The following is a 17,307-nucleotide window of genomic DNA, read 5'->3' as shown; positions in this document are numbered from 1 at the left end:
TTTCAAAGCGGAAGTATAAACATCTATTTGACTCGAGATGTGAGATTCAAATCGCCCGCCGAAACCATCGTCGGACAGTCTTAACATGGCAGACGACGAGAGTAGCTCGACGTCCGACGAGAGTTTGGACGTGACAAGTGTGAAATTTAATCCGATGAAAGCACTTTATTCGAAAAAGATTCAACTATCGACCAGCAAAGCACCGATTTACGACAATGTTTCCAAGTTCGAAGCCGTAATATCTGGCCTGGCTGGTCAAAAGAAAGTGCGTATTACGCTACGCGTGCCGGTCGCACGCTGTCGGCTGAGGTCCTTCGTTTCTCGTTTTCTTTAATCATTTCAGAAGAAAGATGAAACGCCCGACGTAAAGCGAGGAGAATGTTCGAGACAACGATTTTTACCTCATCAAGGTAAGACGACCGTTGTTACGTTCCGTACACTGACGTATTTCGTTTATTGTTATTCGAAAGAGTGAGGTTATACCACTTGCTCGAACCAACCTTTGAATGCTTGACGAGAGATGGCGACCGTGTGAAACCCTTGCATCGCATCGTCGTCGGGAGGTCGCAGTTTCATTCATGATAACTCGCACGTGGTATCAAATTTCAATATGCTTACGGTTAGCTAACACGAACAGTGTACGTACGCGGAAGTGGAATGGGGAAGTCGCGTGAGAGCCCATGACGGTTCGCGCGTCCTTTTTACACCCGAAGAAACGTACTGCACGTCTCGTGCAATTTTTCCTTCAATTAGAGTATATTAACCTCTCTACTTTCAGAAACACGACGTCCGGACGATATATGCCAGTATACAACGAGTTATACGCTATTTACACGTATACTACGTCTCTGCGGTATCTTTGGGAAAAATAAGTCTTACGCGTCTCGTTGGATCGATCGCTCGGAAGGGAAGTGCGCGGTTTCATCGAAAGAGTCACTGTTGAGGTAGTTTGTTCCATATTTGCGAGATGCTCTCGAATGAATCATTCAGCCATGTTTTCTTTTTTCTTAGTTCCCCATCTAGGTCGGTTGTTACTAATAGCGCGAACAAACGACGCCGACTGTGGACTCTATATCCCAAGATATTGGCACGCTTTATTTACGAACCGGCAAATACCACGAAGGTCGTCGGTATGCCTTCGCGAGGCGCGCGCGTAGTTGCGTGGAATTTGACCTCCGCGAAAGTGCGTCTCGTGGAAGCCCCCTCGGTCTTCATTGTTTCCTTCCTCGCGACTCGGTCCTTTTATCGCGTGCCTCCGCATCACCGCATCGTACCTAGTGTCACGAAGCATTCACCGAGACCTTCCCCCGGGTACGTATTGTGCAAACGCATCGTGGAATCCGCGGTAGAAGGTCCCGAAATGTTTCGCAATCGCGGAAGCCTTCCGGCGATGATCGACGCGTGTGCAGGGTTATCGGATGCGCTATATTTTTCTTTTTTTTTTTTTTCTTTTTTCGTTTTGTTTTGTGTTCAAGCATCATGAAAGGGGCTGATTAAGAAATTATCATTAGCGCTATTATTACGACGGATTTTTAAAACAAATAGAGATCTCGGTTCCCCTGAACTATTATTACGCTATGCATGGCAAATTGTTATCGCTAAGGACGTAATAGAGAAGAGGCGTTAGTTAGTAGTTTTGAAATTTGAAATGGCACGCGGGGTACTTGTAAATGGACAGCTCTGGTATTACATCAGACGAGTACCGAGTATGTATGTATGTCGAGTGGCGTTGTACGCCCGGTCGAAACTTGACCGAAGCCCGCGTCGCTTCTTAACCGTGATTCTGACACGGTGCCAAGCGAGGTCGGCTTAGATTTTCAGTGAAAGTGGCGCGGTTACCGAGGTGAGCACCGCGACGAAATTTCGGCACCGCTATCTTCTCATGGCCGCCAGGGAGACTCAGGGTGAAGCGAAAGAGACAGAAAACGGGAGAGAGACAGGGGACGAGCGGCGCGGCATAGAAAGCGCAAGGGAAAGAGGGAAGAAGGACAGGAGGGGTTGGTGGGGTTAGTCAGTGTGGACAGAGAGGCAGGCGCGTTCCCTTCGTGTCGCAGCGGGTAGCCCGGGGGGTATGTATCTATTGGCCGGCAGCCAATTACACGAGGCAGCCGATAAATCACGGATCCCTGACCCAGTGCAGTTTTATATTTACAGGCGACGCTAGTGCGCGAGAGAGGAGGAGGTACGGGCGCGCGCCTCTGCCGCTGCCGTCACTCGCCGCGGCATTCACCGTCTTTCTCTTTCGTTCTTTCTCCGGCGCTCGTTCGCATCTCTCGGTCCCGAGTGCGCCGAGAGCGATGTGTCGGTGTGTAGGGCTCTCTCGTGTGCTCGGCGATGCTCTCTCGCGCGCACGACATCGTGTGGAAAGCACACGATCGGCACACACGGAAAGGCGGAAAGAGAGAGAACGAGAGGGAGAGGGCTTCTTCCACAAGGGGGTGGAGAGAGGTTGGTCGTTGGGCTGTATGAGTAAGTGGAGTGGGGTGTAACAGCGTATACGTACGTAATGCAGCACTTGTTGCGCCCGGGCGTCGACCTCGGACTCAACTCGAGGCTCCGCGCCGGATTGACCGTCTTCTAGACCGAAAATTTTGCACGGTGCATCGCTGCGTAACCTCGTCGAGGCCCTTTGATTTCCGGTTCGCGTCTGGGAATCGCGAGATTCGAACGCTACGTGGAAATCTCGGTGAAGGATCTCTGGTCATGGATATCGGTAAGGAAGTGACAAAGTCACGGACGACCGTGAATCGGTACTTTTGATCTTGGCTGAGCGTTTAGGTTCGAGTTGTGAGAGGAACGGATCGTAGACGTTTCGGTGGTTTCAAGGAGAATCGGTATCGTTGAAAAACTCGGTACGATATCGAAGAGGATCGCGGGCGCAACGAGAGTCGCAGCAGCACTTGTTGCGTCCGGACGTCGACCTCGACTCAACTCGAGGCTCCTCAGCTTCGGCGGCCTCCGAACACGTTCGGCCGGAACTGTGATTTTCATGATTGCGCTTATGTAGAACGTAATCGAACGTTATTATCGTCGCTTAATTCGCCAGGGGCTTTCTCGCATAACGCTCGTAATCTTCGCGTACACGCTCGCGTACTTGCATTTTCCCTCTTAATCGCTGTTCGACACAGTGTCCCTCGAGACGCGTCCGTATCGCGTTATCCCCTTCCCTTGGTACGCGAAAACAGCAGGAAGTTGGTTCGAGCAATAAACTTCCTTCCGTAGAATGCGATGAAACGCTGCTTGAACGATCTTTACGCGACCTAGGGCAACGTGAGTCATTCGTCGTTCCTCACGACTACCATCGACGAGTTTGAAAACGTTAAAACGTAGACTCGAACATGATCTTTCGATTTCGTTACTCTCTTCTGGATCTAGATTCTGTCGTCGTCGTCGTCGTCGTCGTCGTCGTCGTCGTTGCTTTCGTCTTTCGTATTCCGTGCTCGTCGCAGAGGTCGTCGCGAACGATAACGAGGTTTGTTCGCGGATCGCTAGCAACGCGCGAACGCCATCGAGTTTGGTCGGTTGGCCGGCAGAAACACGATGCAAAGCGAGTCCGGCAGTCGTTCGCCCCGAGTAACGGAATACACGTCGTGCTGCCGATGTTTTCCCTTCGATTCTCGCGGCGTGTTGCGCAATATTTATACGCGCGCGACATATGCATCCACCACTCGCTAACTCCACCACCGAGGCCGGCCGACCAGCGCGGAGGGGACTTCTTTTCTTCTCCGTGGTAGTGGCTGTGCAACGGCTAGCAAGCAACACCGGCAATCCCGTCCAACGCACGATGCATCGCGGCGTTTTTGTTCGACAACGTTATCGGATACGGAAGCGTTCTCTGGCTAGTCTCGAATTCCTCACACGAACGAACCGAGCAACCGAACGAACGCAGAGGCGATGTTCCTCGTTTTTCGAGCAACTTTGTTCGATGGTAAATGAGCGACACCCGGTAGACTGGACGATCCAATTCCTCGGCCGTTCGTGTGCACGTACCGCCGCCTCGACCTATCCCAACGTAACAGATGACTATCGAGCACGTCGAAACGGTGGCGTTCCTCACCCTCTTCGAATTTCGAGTGGCATCAGCCCGCTTTCTTCTCGGTCGGACCGTCGTCCTATCCGCTCGATCGAACCAGCTTTTTCAACGAATCGGCGAGAAAGAAATCGTGGATCACGATCGTACGTGGAAACGCGTGAAAACGGACAGGCCGCAAGGGTTAATCGCGTCTGTAGCCGACTGGCTGTTCGAAGAAGAAGGAACGAACGACAATAACACGCGGAGCAACGACTCGTCGAAAGGAACGCGGCAAACTTCCTAGATGCGTATCGCGATATCATCGAGAACAATTCCAAATTCAGCGATCTCTCGCCGATCTACTTTTTCTCTGATCCGCGAGGATCGTTCTCTGCTCCTGGGGTAAAAGTGATTTCTCCTTTCTTCTGGAATCTCACCGAACCTCTATGGACTTTCCTGCCGATGGTTCTCGCGGTCGATCGCTATTTCCCACGACGAGTCGGGGAAGTACGACTTCTCGTGCCTCCGAGAGAGAAGCGAGCAGAAACGAGAATCGTTCGTTGGAAAGCGGTAAACCACGAAAACAACGTGCCACGAAATTCTCGTCCATTCGCCTTCCTCTCTAAGCGTGTATCCCCTTTGGCTCGTTACCTGTCCGCTACTTAGAAGAAAACAAAGCGGAACGGCAGAGTGGGAAGGAGCGAAAGAGGGAGCGAGGGGGACAGGCGAGAAGGGATCGAAAGGGCCTGGTCGCAAAAGTAACAGTACCTACGGATAGTTCGCGTAAAGCAAACTCTCGCGAAGCGAACAAGCCAGCCGGCGTTTTCTCGTGTGCGTTTCTCGCCTATGTGTATGTGTATTCTCGTACATGTATACACCGTCTTCTCCTCCCCTTCTGCCTGCCCGCTCCCCTTCTTCTCGTGTACACACACGAACGAAAAAAGCTCCGGGTGTGTAGGAGAGCGCGTGCGCGCACGTGTAACGTCGGTGGAGCGTAGGTACGTGTCGCGTGCGCCAGTATTCGCCTGTGTACGTGCATGTGTATACGTACGTACGTGGTGTGTATGCGTGTATAGAGAGGTCTGGTGGCTGCTCGGCTGCCTGCCTCGGCTCTCGGGTGCGCTGCCCGCCAGGACGTTGAACCCAGCGCGACTCAACCTGGGGATCATCCGCGGGTACAACCAGCCCTCCTCCCTCTCCTCTTAACCCCTCCACATACCCCACCGATACTTCTCGCTGCTCTACCTCCTCCTCCTCCTCCTCCTCCTCCTCCTCCTCCTCCTTCACCACCTTCGCTACCGCGTCTCTCTTCTCGGTCTCGTGCCTTCTTTTCCACTCTCCGATCATCTTTCTCTCGTTCTTCGTCAGCCGTTGCTTCTTCCTCTTTCCTCTTAGTAGCCTCGCCCGTTTCCCCGCGATATTTCGTTGCCCAGAACCCCGCAACGGGGTACCGCCGGTCGCCCCACCTGCCCCGCGTACGAACATTCTCCAGGGGCCGTCGTACCCACCTGCATAGGATCCTCTCCTCCTTGGGACCAAGTGCTCCTTCGCACGCACGGTAAACATTTTTGCAGGTGAACACGTGATATATGTTGCGCGGACGAGTCCGTCCGATCGGGCGTACACGATAATTGCCGGGTCCGACGGTATGCTTTTTCATCGGGCCCAGCTTGGTCTTTTCCTTTTTACGATTGTTCTCCAGCGATCCTACCATTTCGGTCATCTTCCGGTAAAATGGAAATATATATCATATACATATATACGAATACACACACGTAGGAGAGTGGTTTTACTGCGATTGTTTGCGAATCGCCTCGTAAGTAAGTAAATTTTTGACGAGACGCGAGTTGGAAGTTGGAAAGGAAGAGGTGGAAGATAATACAGCGGGGCCGTTTCGCGCGGTCCGTGCCATCGTTCTCGACTCGCAGTTGTAAAGCTAACGGTTTCCTCCGCGGTTCACGCACGTGAACGCTGTGGAAGCGGCGAGTCTCGCGTTATCTTGTTCGCGCCGCCGGTATATAACTGAAAATGGAAAAATGCTGCTGGACTGGTCGAAAGGGGAGAGGAAAAAATAGTGGCACGTTGGAGGTGGACGAACGTTTGCTCCTTCCTTCTCCTCTCTTGCTCTTTCTTGCTCTGCCTCTGCTTTCTCGAGAGCTCGCGAGATCGTCCGGGCAGATTGCATCCTCGCGTGGAGAACGAGAACCGACAGTGGAAAGCGACTATCGTAAACACGGAGGCGACCCTTCCGTGCCTCGAGTAAATATCGCGAAGCTTTCCTTTATATCGGATGGAGATATATCGGCGTAAAAGCGGCAGATGCTCCGGGCGTAATTTCGATAATTCGTTTTACGAGCAACGTCGGCCTTTCCATTTGCTCTCTGGCGATCGCGTTCCTTCGGTTCCATATAAACTGTGGGAAAAACCTGGGAGGATCCGCGCGTTCGCCAAACGCGATTAGCCACGCGTGTACCGTAAACGAAGCAATTTCTAATTTCACCACGACTCGGCTGCCGCTAGCTTCGCCGTGTCTCCCTTTCGCCGTCCTAAGACGACGAAGACGCGCGATCGTATTTTCCTCGAAAATTCATGGAGCACGGTTCGATGGACGTATTTTTATCGGTCTCGCGGTAGACGATCGGTTTAGCCAGGCTAGTGGTTCTCGTTCGGGGGCTTCTCGCAACTTTTTATTTTTAGAAATCACCCAACGCACCGTGTACCGTAACGCCACGCCGTGCTCTCGAAAAATGGCTCGGTCGCGCGAGTGTCGGCGAGCAGAGCGTTAGAGGCTGGTCGTAGCTGGCCGAGTGGAATTGGATCGCGACGATAGTGAAAGTGGCGCGTGGTGTACGCGGAAAGGAATAAAGAAAGGTGGAAAAGAAGCGAGTAGAATCGAGGGGCCGGGGTAACCGGGGAGCGTAGGTTTAAGGTGGATGAAAGTTATCGGAGAAAGCCAATTGGCAGCGTCGATCTCGCGAGTGCACGATCGCCACTCGAGCCGCTCTTTTCGCGCTCGCCGCCCGTCTCCGCACGCAACGCCTATCGACGAACGCTGCGTTCGAAGGTGCTCGCGCGAACATCAGCGAGACCTTGCTTGCATATACTCTACTCTACTCTACTCTCTTTCTCTTATGTACGAGCGTACACGCGTATTGGTATACGCGTCGTTATACGCGTTGCTATACGCGTCCCTGTATATGTGTGAAATTGCGCGCGGCCGCGCCACGGTACACACACGGGCAAAATAAGTGCACTCGTGTGCACAGCGTATGGCAGAGAGAGAGTGTGTATAGAGCAGAGCCAGCCTTTACGTAACTCTGCGGCGTTCCTCTTTCCGCGCCCGGTCGGCCAGGGCCGAGCTACCTTCTCGCCAGGCCCCCTACCATCGAACGTCACCGCTCTATACACACGCACGTACACGCGTACGCACACGCGTACGCACACGCGCGTTTCCCCGATCCGAAATCGGTTTTTATGGGAACGCACGATGATATTCCAGAGGCTGGTTGCTTAGAGTTAGAGAGCCGCCGACCGACGACCAGTCATGCACGGTGAATACTTTCGCCGCTGCGAATAGTTAACGAAACGTGGAACGTATAGAAGAAGTTACGAGTTCTACGAAATACGCGTTCGCGTGCCTCTCAGCCGCTACGTAATTTATCGTAATCAAATATTTATCGTCGTAAATAACTGTCGCTAGCGCGACAACGCGCTATACCCCTTCTTTCCCTCTCTTTTTTTTTTTTTTCTTCTTTTACCTTAGAGACGGCGCGATGGCCTTATCGATGGAAGGAAGAGAGGCTGAAGGGTATTCCGCTCGCGCAATTCGGTTCGCTTCTCTCGCATACAAACTCGATTTTTCTTAATGGAGCCGCAGCTCGGTCGGTATCTTCGACATCGTCCTCGTTGTCGACCGCCGTATGCGTAACGGCTCGTCGTCTCTCGTCTCGCGGTGACGGCAAAAACCAGCAAAAACTGAACAACTAGAAGCGCGATGTTATCGGCGAGCGTTCGTCTCCGCGGAATACAACGATGATTTGTCGACGAACCGACGAGTCGCGAGAGTCACATAAATTCTTATTAGCACGGCGTTATGGCCGCCTGGAAAAATTCTGCCAGGATAATGCCGAACGCGTCCGCTCGTTAGGCCGATAACTCGCTCTTCATCGAGAGATATAGCGAATTTCACCCCCGTTGCTCTTTATTTTCGTAATATTTTCTTTTCGTTCACCCTGTTTCTTCCGATCTAATCTATTTTGACGATACATGGGACAGTTATAGCCTCCGTCCAAGATTTTTGTTCGGCTCCAGCTATTATATGGAGCAGGGCGGCATCGTAAGAAGAATAAATTCGGAATCAGCGATTTTTTTCCTTTGCGATGTGCAGAGCCTGTGTCCGGCAGAAAGACGACCGAACGACGAGACTGGTGTATAGAAGGAAGAAACGTCCTCGCGAAAATGCAAAGAGCCTTCGGCCCGTTAGGTATGCTACACGGATACATGGAAAGTCGGACCCGCGTTAAGGTAGGTCAGGCCCTGTAACATCTTTCCGCCAATCAGATACGTTGTTTCGAAAGAAACGATTGCCCTTTAACCGTTAAGACCGATACAGAATTCGAGGAAGATCGTAAGTAACGTTAGGAAATCGAGCAACTTCTTTGCGAAATCCACCGATCTAAATCTAAAACGCGTAAAATGAAGAAATAAAAGGAATACGTAAAGGAAAAGGAAAAAAGGGTAACTTTAAAAGCACCGAATAGAAGAGAATACGTGGATCGACTATCTTGATTCGTGCTTGGCGGCTCGACGACCATGGAAATTCGAGGGTAGTCCTGAAAGCGGCACTGTAAACACCCACGCCCCCATCTCCGCCTGACCCCTGGCATTGTGCGCGCACGCACATGCGGCTGACACACTTTCGCGATCGGGAGACACGTGCGCGAGCCCTTCGAAGGTAAACGAGGGCTGGAAACAGCCGAAAGGTACGGATAGAGGGAGAAAGGAAAGCATTCGGGTCAACACTCGTCTCCATGGAGACAACCAGGGCCTTTCTCCTCTTGTTTACGCCCCTGATCTTTCCCTTACTTTCGAGGGACGCTTCGAGAAGACAAGGTCGACCATCGAAAAGTCAAAAGACTCGCTCCATGGAACATGGTCGTTTCGTTCGCTATACTCGGCAAGCGTTCGAGTAGCATGTACCTTTGTCCAGACAATTACTTTCTAAATCGTTCGTCCGTTCTTCGTCGTTTAATCACGTATAATTACGCTATCAAAGGGTTAATAGAGCAACTTCCGGGAATAAGTTGCACGCTAGGGATTATAGCGACGGAGATATCGCAAGGTTAGAGGAAAGCTTGGTACTTTATCTGAACGGTTGCGCAACGAGAAAGCGAGGACGCGCGCGTATCAAACGTTTTTAATCTGGCCGTGGCGGCATTCTTCTTCGACGGGGAAACTGAATATCGCGCGTGAGTCACACGGCGATCCAATGAAATCACGCGAAGACGTTTCTGGATCGTATTAGTCGCCGACAACGATCGCGAGCCATTTTTCTCGCGACCGGAAAATAAATCAACGTGCAAGGTCTTTGTGTTTCGTTTTCTTTTTCTCCTAGCGTATCGTTGTAACGCGAGTGAAATCGCGAGCGGAGCCGCCGGCTCGTCCCGACCGAATCAAACGACGAAAGGAGGAAAAATCTACTTCCTGCCACATCGAGTATCTCGTTGCTTCCTACTTCCATAATTAGCGGCGCATTTGGCGAATGCGAGAGAACGGGATTTCTGATCCGAAGCAGGAAGCGTTACGCCAACTTCTCCTCTACGTTTCCCGAACTGCTCGAAAATGAAGCGAGGCTGGCCTAAGGCGTTGTCGAGATACGACCAAGTTCCAGATCCGGGATAAAAATAAACATAGGTTCGCGTTCCGATCACGTACCGGCGAATCGGTCGGGAAACGTTTTCGAAGGGGGCTATTCGTTCTTATCGTTCGATTCCTCGACACCGTCATAGACGTAGCGATATAAGACGTTTAAAACGCGCCAGCTTACTCTCGGTCAACTTCGTTCGAACGGCGAACGTCTGGCAAAAAAAGAAAAAAGGTTAATCGTTAAATTGATGTAATTGATCTTCCTGCGGAAGCGCCAGTCTATATTCGATATTCTCAATGAGCGGAATCGAGTTCCTAATTAAACTCCTTTCGGATGCCGAGCTTTTAATAAGAGACGGGAACGTGTTTCTCGATTAATTACTTTCATTAGCTTTCATTCGCGGCTTTGTCCACTCATCGTCGTTCCAGCGACGTTTTATTTCTATGACAAAGTGTTCGCGCTGTCTCTAAACGCATCAGCACGCACCGTGCGCGTTTCTTGAAACCACCGTCCTTGGGAACAGATCCTAATCTCTAACCTTCGGATGTGCCTGCATCCGGAAAGAAGATTTCTATCTGCGTCGATCGATTACTCGGCCTTCGGCTGCTTCTCAAATTGTCGAAGAAAGCGATTGCCTTTTTCCTTGGAACCAGTCCCATCTCGCCTTATTTTCATACATTCCAACGTAATAGCTCGTATAATACACCGTTACGTTACGTAACGAAGATCGCGAATGGAGAAAAAGGAAAGAGACAGTTAACGAATATGATTCGCGCGAGGACAATCGTCGTTGCGCGATTTCTATTACTTCGTACGCGTTCGTCGTTATCCCCTGTCGCGTTGCGCTCGCGATCACGCTCTTACGCTCTATCGTTCGTCGCTGTTATTCTCGTGGAATTTCGTTCGAGCGATTTCTTAAGTTATTACGATCGAAAGAAACTGTAAATTTTCCGATCCGATCGAAATCTCTCACCGAACCTCCAGGTTCCACCCGACCGATATTCCATATCTCTGGACCGGCTGAATGCACAAGAAATTTCACGTAATCGATCGCGATGACAAGATTAGATCGAACCTTGGACCAGACGGACGAGCAAATCTACGAACCAGATGACAACGCTGTTATCCTTCGCGATTAATCGACGGATCTGGCCCCGCTGGACCAGCAAGGATATGCCCCGAAGGAATCTTGAGGACTCTTAGAATCGATTCTAGCTTACAACTGCCTCGACGTCCCTCTTCTCAATGGCGTATCGCGCACGTACGGTACACGTGCACAGAGTCAATGACGAGCAGCGAAAGAAAGGTATCGTAAGGTTGTGTTTCGAATTCTTGATCGAACTTTTCGAACACCTCGCGATTCTATTCTATCGGGTAAATCAGATCGATTAAAGAAAACAGAGCTGAAAAGATTTTTGTTTCGCCCGAAGAAAGAACAAGTTGGATCGAAGAATTTCAATGGAATTTACACTGAAATCTCAAACGATCGAGCTGGAAAAAATCGATTAAACGAAATTAAAATGTTAAAAATATAACTCGATTTGTTCGAACATCTCGCAGAAAATTGTACTGAACGTTGGATGCGTGTAAAGAGAAGGGAGAGGGAAGAGAGAGAGAGAGAGAGAGAGAGAGAGAGAGAGAAAGAGAGAGAGAGAGAGAGATAGAGACGGAGGAGCGAGTCAGAGTCGGAGTCACGCAATTAGTTTTCATTGCGACAAAGCTGGGTATATATCAGTGCGAAAGGCATTGAAGGGGGCCTTGCCACGGTCTGTACTTCCGCGTATCATGCTATCTTGTCTCGCGACATATCTACGCGCGACAAACAACGGAACGGCGTTCGTATTCTCGTAGACACGCTCGTGGGTACTGTCATTAATACAATTGTCGTCTGGAAAATGGAAAAGTTCGCGCTTGCACGTACACTTTCTTCCTTCAATCCGAAACGATTTTCGTCGTTCATGCACGATGCCTCCAAGTAGAAAGTTCAACATCGACCAAGATTTAACCTTCGAGGAGGCTTTGTAAAAAGAATCTTCTTCGTCGAATAAAGCTGCACATTGGCCATGCGACCTTCTTCACGGTTAAAAGTTAATAAATCAGTGACAGATAATCGAGGTTGAAACATTGTATCCGAACGGAGCACGTACACGTTTGTCGGCAATTTGTCGTAATTGCCGCGTTAATGCTCTCCTTTCTCCCGTTCTTTCGCGACGCACAAAAAAAAAAGAAAGAAAAAAAGAAAAGAAGAAAAAACGTACAATTAGAGCATGTACGAATTATACATGCGTCGTTTGGTGTGGTGCGGGCAAAAAATGACGCACCGTCTTTTGCCGGGCCGAAACGATCGATCAACGAAGGAACGAGCACAGGCAGCCGCGCGCGATGTTCATCTTCATCGCAAGTACGGACACGTACGATCTGGAATAGGCGAATCGAGATGCGCGTTACGTTCGTGCACTTATTTTCGAGGGAGGAGAACGACGACGTCTCTCTCTCTCTCTCTCTCTCTCTCTCTCTCTCTCTCTTACTCTCTCTTTTGCTTATTCCGTCTCGTTCTCGTGCCTGTTTCGCGAGAAGCCGGCTTTACCTGGAACGGTCGAACCGCCACGACGAACGGGTAACACGAGACTCGCCACGATTTAAAAGGAATAATCGTTCGTCCTTTGTGCCGAAGGTCTACACCAGGAACGCGCGCGGCATAAGGGGACACGTGGAGGCATACGTGGCTGCCTTCGACAAGCACTGGAACCTCGCGCTCGAGGACTGCTTCGAGGTTTGGACCCGTAAAGTCAAGAGGAAAGCACCTGCTCTTGGTAATTTCTTCCTTTTTTTTTCTCTTTCTTGTTTTTTTTTTGCTTTTCTTCTTTCTCGTCTTTCGTTGATTCTGCGATTCCCAGTCATTTAGATCGAGCCGCTTTGATCGAGCGACGAAATTAACGCCGTGTCGATTTAAAAAATGTAGTCGTGTATATAAGACGATCGTAAATTTGACATTAGACGGGCAGAGCGAGTCGATTATTAAAATAACGTTGTCGTATCAATTTGATGGCATTTCCCCGTTTATTTTGTTTGGATAAATAGCGCGGAGCATCTGCGATGAATCAGAAATCATTGGGATGCTAATACGGTCTATAAAAAGCGGTTGAAAGCTGTAACCTCCGACATTTGTAACGTGGCCGCTGGCTCGTCTTGCCGTGATTGGAGCGCGACAGGCGGTACGCGAAGCGCGATACGGCCCTGGAAAAATTCAACCTCTGACAGTCGCTCAAGGCTATCGCCTTGCCGGGGAATTCTAAACAACAATGTGGTGGGTTCAATGAAAAGTCGAATAGCCACGACTAAAAGCTATCGGCCTTCTCCTGTCCTTTTTACATTTCCATGGAATCACGTTCGACTTAATAAGAAAGAAACGGCGATCGTTTTCGATCGCTACGAAACCATCGGTACGATTGAAACACGGTTCGAGTTTTCTTTCAACGAGCAATTTCAGTTTCTACGGTGCGTTAACATATCCCGATACTTGACGCGACCGATACCGTGACACACGAAGCAATTCGTCATCTGTTCAGGGTTACATTATTTTTAACAGCATAACGTTTGCGTTTCGCAAAAACATATTCGGTATCTATTAATCGGCCTCGAAATGTTTCCATCCCACAATATATACAAATTGGCATGCAAATTTTTAAATTATACATAATGGACGCGTTGCGCCGCGTGCGTCCAGAATTTTAATACATCGTATCAATAGGCGTAGCGACGTTCGCATGTATTCTTCGAGACCAACGAGAATCCAATTTAGTCCTTCCTACACTTGTCTGACCATGAATGACTCCTACTACTGTCCGTGTCAATGAAACGTTCGCGCGCCTCTTCCTATTTACACGGTTAATCGATGTACGAATAGCGTACGGTAGCGCTTTTCCTACCTTCCATCTGCGCGCCTCTGATTCTCCACTCGTCCAAATCTATCACAACATCAAACGTAATTACGCGTTTAAATGTTTTAACACCGATGTTCTATGTGAATGAAACTCTGCCTAATAACTACAAGAATAGCCTCTCGGTTCGGTTCGATGACCTATTTTGAATAATTAGCCACTCCTCTCGATAATGGTACATATACGAGAATGACGCGAGAATCGATAAAATTAATCAACGGCTTCCGGCTAACCGTTGCTTATCGTTAGCCACCTTTATTTACATGAAAAGAGAGAAGCGGAGGTAGTCAAGGGTCGTTGTATCGCGAGGGATACATCCTTAGGACGCCCCTTCACGCTAAGGGGCAAAGACCGACCTTGACTACATAGTGGTTGCTACGTTCGATACAAGGCCCATGTGCTTCGCGTCGTCCGTTTCCCTTTTTTCCTCTCTCTCGCGCGCACACGCGCTCCTTCCTTCTTCTGTTCATCGAACGCAAGAGGTCGTTCTTGCTCTCGCTCTTTTCCTCTTTGCTTCGTTCGCGTCCTCTCTCCCTTCCTCTCTTCCTACTACTCCCGTTTTCTTCTTGCTCGCACCTCTGTCCTTCCGTTCCGTCTTCCTTCTTTCCTCATTCCGCTACAACCCTACAACCTTCGGCACACGTTTTCATTCATTCACGTGGGTACGCCGCACGTGCGTCCGCAATTGCAACTTCCCTCGAACCTCTCTTATCGAGACCTTCGCCTTGCTCGCGTTCTCCAACGCTTATCCAAAGATATCCGGCGAACTGGTCGCGCTGCGTTTCTTCCAGCGACGCGTTATCCTCCGTTCGTTTGCATTTTTGTAGGCCGTTAGCCGGTAACCTAAATTCCCATCACGAAACTCGTGCAAGACGAAAATTTTCAGAACAGAAATTTCGTTTATCGCTGCGCGATCGTACGTACGATCGTTCTGCCAGCTGACTCGATATCGTCGTACCTTTTCCAACATGATAAAAATCTCGATAGCTGTTTCAATGTGCTCGTAAATCAACGAAATGATTCAACGATTTTTATGTTGTGGGAGGACAGTAGGGCGGGCGTCGCCGGGGGATGATTAATTAATGCTCGGTCGAGAACGAGACGGACAGCGAGAAAAAGATAAATAGAAAAGCGAGAAAGAAGAGAGAGAGAAAATATAGGACGACTGTGTGTTGTTGTTTCGAATCTAAAAGGTTATCCCTCCGAGAACGTTGTAATCGCGGTACACCGAGAGTTCAGGGTTAGTTGGCCTACTGACGTACTTTGGGATATCCTGAGGGGTCGAGAGGTCGTTGATACGAAGCGGCGAGGGTGGCAAGCCGAGCGACCTTGAAGAGCAACTTCCAGGATCGATGTCTGCCGAGTACACGTGTCCCAGCGACTCCTCGCGCTTGCCTGCTCTCTCCTAACCGTATCTCGCCCTACGCCCTTCTGCTTCCCCTCGAGCTTGGCGGACACGTGCCAGCACATAAACAACCTTTCGAGTCTTACCTCGTGACCCATCGACATTCTCTTCGTCCGCGGTTTCTCCGTGACGTCAACCTCCGCTGTTTTCTCCCTATCCCGCTCCGATTCCCTGTATAGGTTTCTGCTCTCGTTTCCGCGATCGGAACGTTGCAATAAAAAAAACTCTCATTTCGAATATAAACTAAATCGAACGATATGTTTCGGTGATACGAATCGAGAGCGACAAGGTGCGTTTGGCAAGACCAACCATTTTCGGAAGACCCTCGATAAATTTTCCCAGTATTAACTTTTAAATGGTATCGCGTTCTCGATCCATTAGGTGCTCCAAGCGGCGTGAAGAGGAAAGAAGACACCGCGCCCAAAGTAGTCGTGAAGAAGATCGAAGGAAAGGAGGAGACCTTGGAGAGACACGTGCCGCAAATGCTGCTGAGGGGAGAACAGGTCGCTATAATCGTCAAAATCAATTGAATCAGTGAATACGTCCTACCACCGAGAAATTGACACCGGTGACGTCACACGATTCCACGTTGCGACGTATCGTATCGCCGGACGAGTAACGTGCAACGCGACGCAATACTTTTTTTTTTACAATAAAATTACAATTTTCCACGCTTTCTTTTCTTCCGTTAATTCTCCCTAACGACGATCCCCGAGACCGAGTTTCCAATGTGCGACGCGTCTAGGAAATTCGAATTCAGCAAGTAGATAGATTATTATTTCTGACCGGTGCTGGCGAGCACGTTCGCTCGGAAGGAACGAGGGTGACGAGCTGTTCGATAAGAAACAGAGATACGGAGAAGCGAAAGAGAGGCGAGAAGCAGCGGGAGAAAACGCAGAGGCGGGGAGAAAGAGCACGATCGGTGCAAACGTCGACGGGTCTCGCTAATCTGCGGCTAATCCGCAGCGTGACCATCGACGAGGAAATTGTACAAGAAGAAAGTAAATTCGTAATTGTTCGGCTGCACGCTGTCGTTGCAGTAACTAACTCGCCGCCGCGATCGCTTTTTCTCTAAGGCGGTGCTCGTTGCACGTTAACCGGCTCTTTCTCCTCGTTTCTCGCGTGCTCGCGAATTGCGCGTCCTGAGAAATAAGAAAGTTTCGATGAATTACGCCTATAGACGATATAACCATTTCTTATCTCGCCTCCAATACCTCCGTATTTCATACGAATCGCGCTGCCTTTGAATCCGTTCTCCGCACAACTAAAGAAACTATCAAAATCATTGGCATTCATCCATTAGACATCGGCATCCTCCCACGCAAATTTTCTTTCCTCCGTGTTCAACAGCTACTCCGAATCGAGAGTAACGTGAATTTTTCCTCCTCTTTCGGAACGGCCAGGCGATAACGCGCGCCTCCTTCGTTTCTACGTCGCAGAAAAGTGCAACAGCGTCGCTTGGGCCACGGTGAAAGCAAGAACCCTGTCCCCCCTTGTCCCCTAGATCTACCGGGGGGCGCGCAATCCCGGCAGGCCCTCTCACTTTCGCTCTCCGGAGAAAGTCTGGCCGGCGTCACCGCTGGCCGCCCTCCACTCTGCCCCTCTGCAAACCATCGTCATCACCGCCGCCACCGCCGCCGCTAGCACGCCGGTCCCTCGCGCGTCTGACCACCACCTTCCTTCTGCCTCCCGTTGCCTCCCTGCTCTCCTCCTCTTGGCCCTTCCTAGACCGCCCCTGACTTCGCAAAAGCGCTTGCTTGCATCGCACTCGGCAAGGCGAGCACGACTTCTAGCTTCGCTGCTGTAAACACGATAGAGAGACCGAGGCCTGACGGCGGAACCAGAAGCGAGAAGCACCGAGCCGAGCCGACAGAAGGAAAGAGAGGGAAAGAGAGATCAGAGTCGGTTCTCTCTTCTCCGTTCTCCTTCGCGCCACTTGTGCACTTCTTCTACGGTGTGCTCTCGAGCCGACGGGGGTTAATGCACTCCTAGAGCAAGCCATAACCTTAGTCGGGGCGCTGGAGAAGCGCGGGAATCTTGGCGGCGTCGGACGCACTAGGCGCGCTAAAACCACCGAGCGCGC

At 50.3% G+C, this 17,307-nt stretch overlaps 2 protein-coding genes and 1 long non-coding RNA gene across 6 annotated transcripts in view; 2 read left to right on the top strand and 1 right to left on the bottom strand.

Annotated features, from left to right (window-relative positions):
• Window positions 1-17,307, bottom strand: part of LOC126916644 (ecdysone-induced protein 74EF) — a 143,085-nt gene that overhangs the window by 105,006 nt on the left and 20,772 nt on the right. The window lies entirely within an intron of this gene.
• LOC126916649 (U7 snRNA-associated Sm-like protein LSm11) lies at window positions 40-15,898 on the top strand. The gene is made up of 5 exons (XM_050722657.1): window positions 40-265; window positions 344-410; window positions 8,400-8,536; window positions 12,553-12,691; window positions 15,606-15,898. The coding sequence occupies exons 1-5, from the start codon at window positions 86-88 to the stop codon at window positions 15,752-15,754; spliced, it is 672 nt and encodes a 223-aa protein (XP_050578614.1). The 5' UTR covers window positions 40-85; the 3' UTR covers window positions 15,755-15,898.
• Window positions 1,318-7,995, top strand: LOC126916652 (uncharacterized). Its single transcript, XR_007710680.1, has 2 exons — window positions 1,318-2,069; window positions 2,155-7,995. It is a non-coding gene; the product is annotated as an uncharacterized LOC126916652 (long non-coding RNA).

The sequence above is a fragment of the Bombus affinis genome, chromosome 5 (genome assembly GCF_024516045.1).
Source record: "Bombus affinis isolate iyBomAffi1 chromosome 5, iyBomAffi1.2, whole genome shotgun sequence".
NCBI classification, from domain to species: Eukaryota; Metazoa; Arthropoda; class Insecta; order Hymenoptera; family Apidae; genus Bombus; species Bombus affinis.
The sequence above is the reverse complement of the archived record's forward strand: the minus strand, read 5'-3'. Positions and strand labels throughout refer to the sequence as shown.

What these genes read in the sequence shown, in the direction of transcription:
- LOC126916649 (XM_050722657.1), top strand. Translation starts at nt 86, where the DNA reads ATGGCAGACGACGAGAGTAGCTCGACGTCCGACGAGAGTTTGGACGTG. An exon ending in GCCTGGCTGGTCAAAAGAAA is followed by an intron (nt 266 to 343) that starts GTGCGTATTACG and finishes TAATCATTTCAG; the next exon opens with AAGAAAGATGAAACGCCCGA. An exon ending in GAGGAAAGCACCTGCTCTTG is followed by an intron (nt 12,692 to 15,605) that starts GTAATTTCTTCC and finishes TCGATCCATTAG; the next exon opens with GTGCTCCAAGCGGCGTGAAG.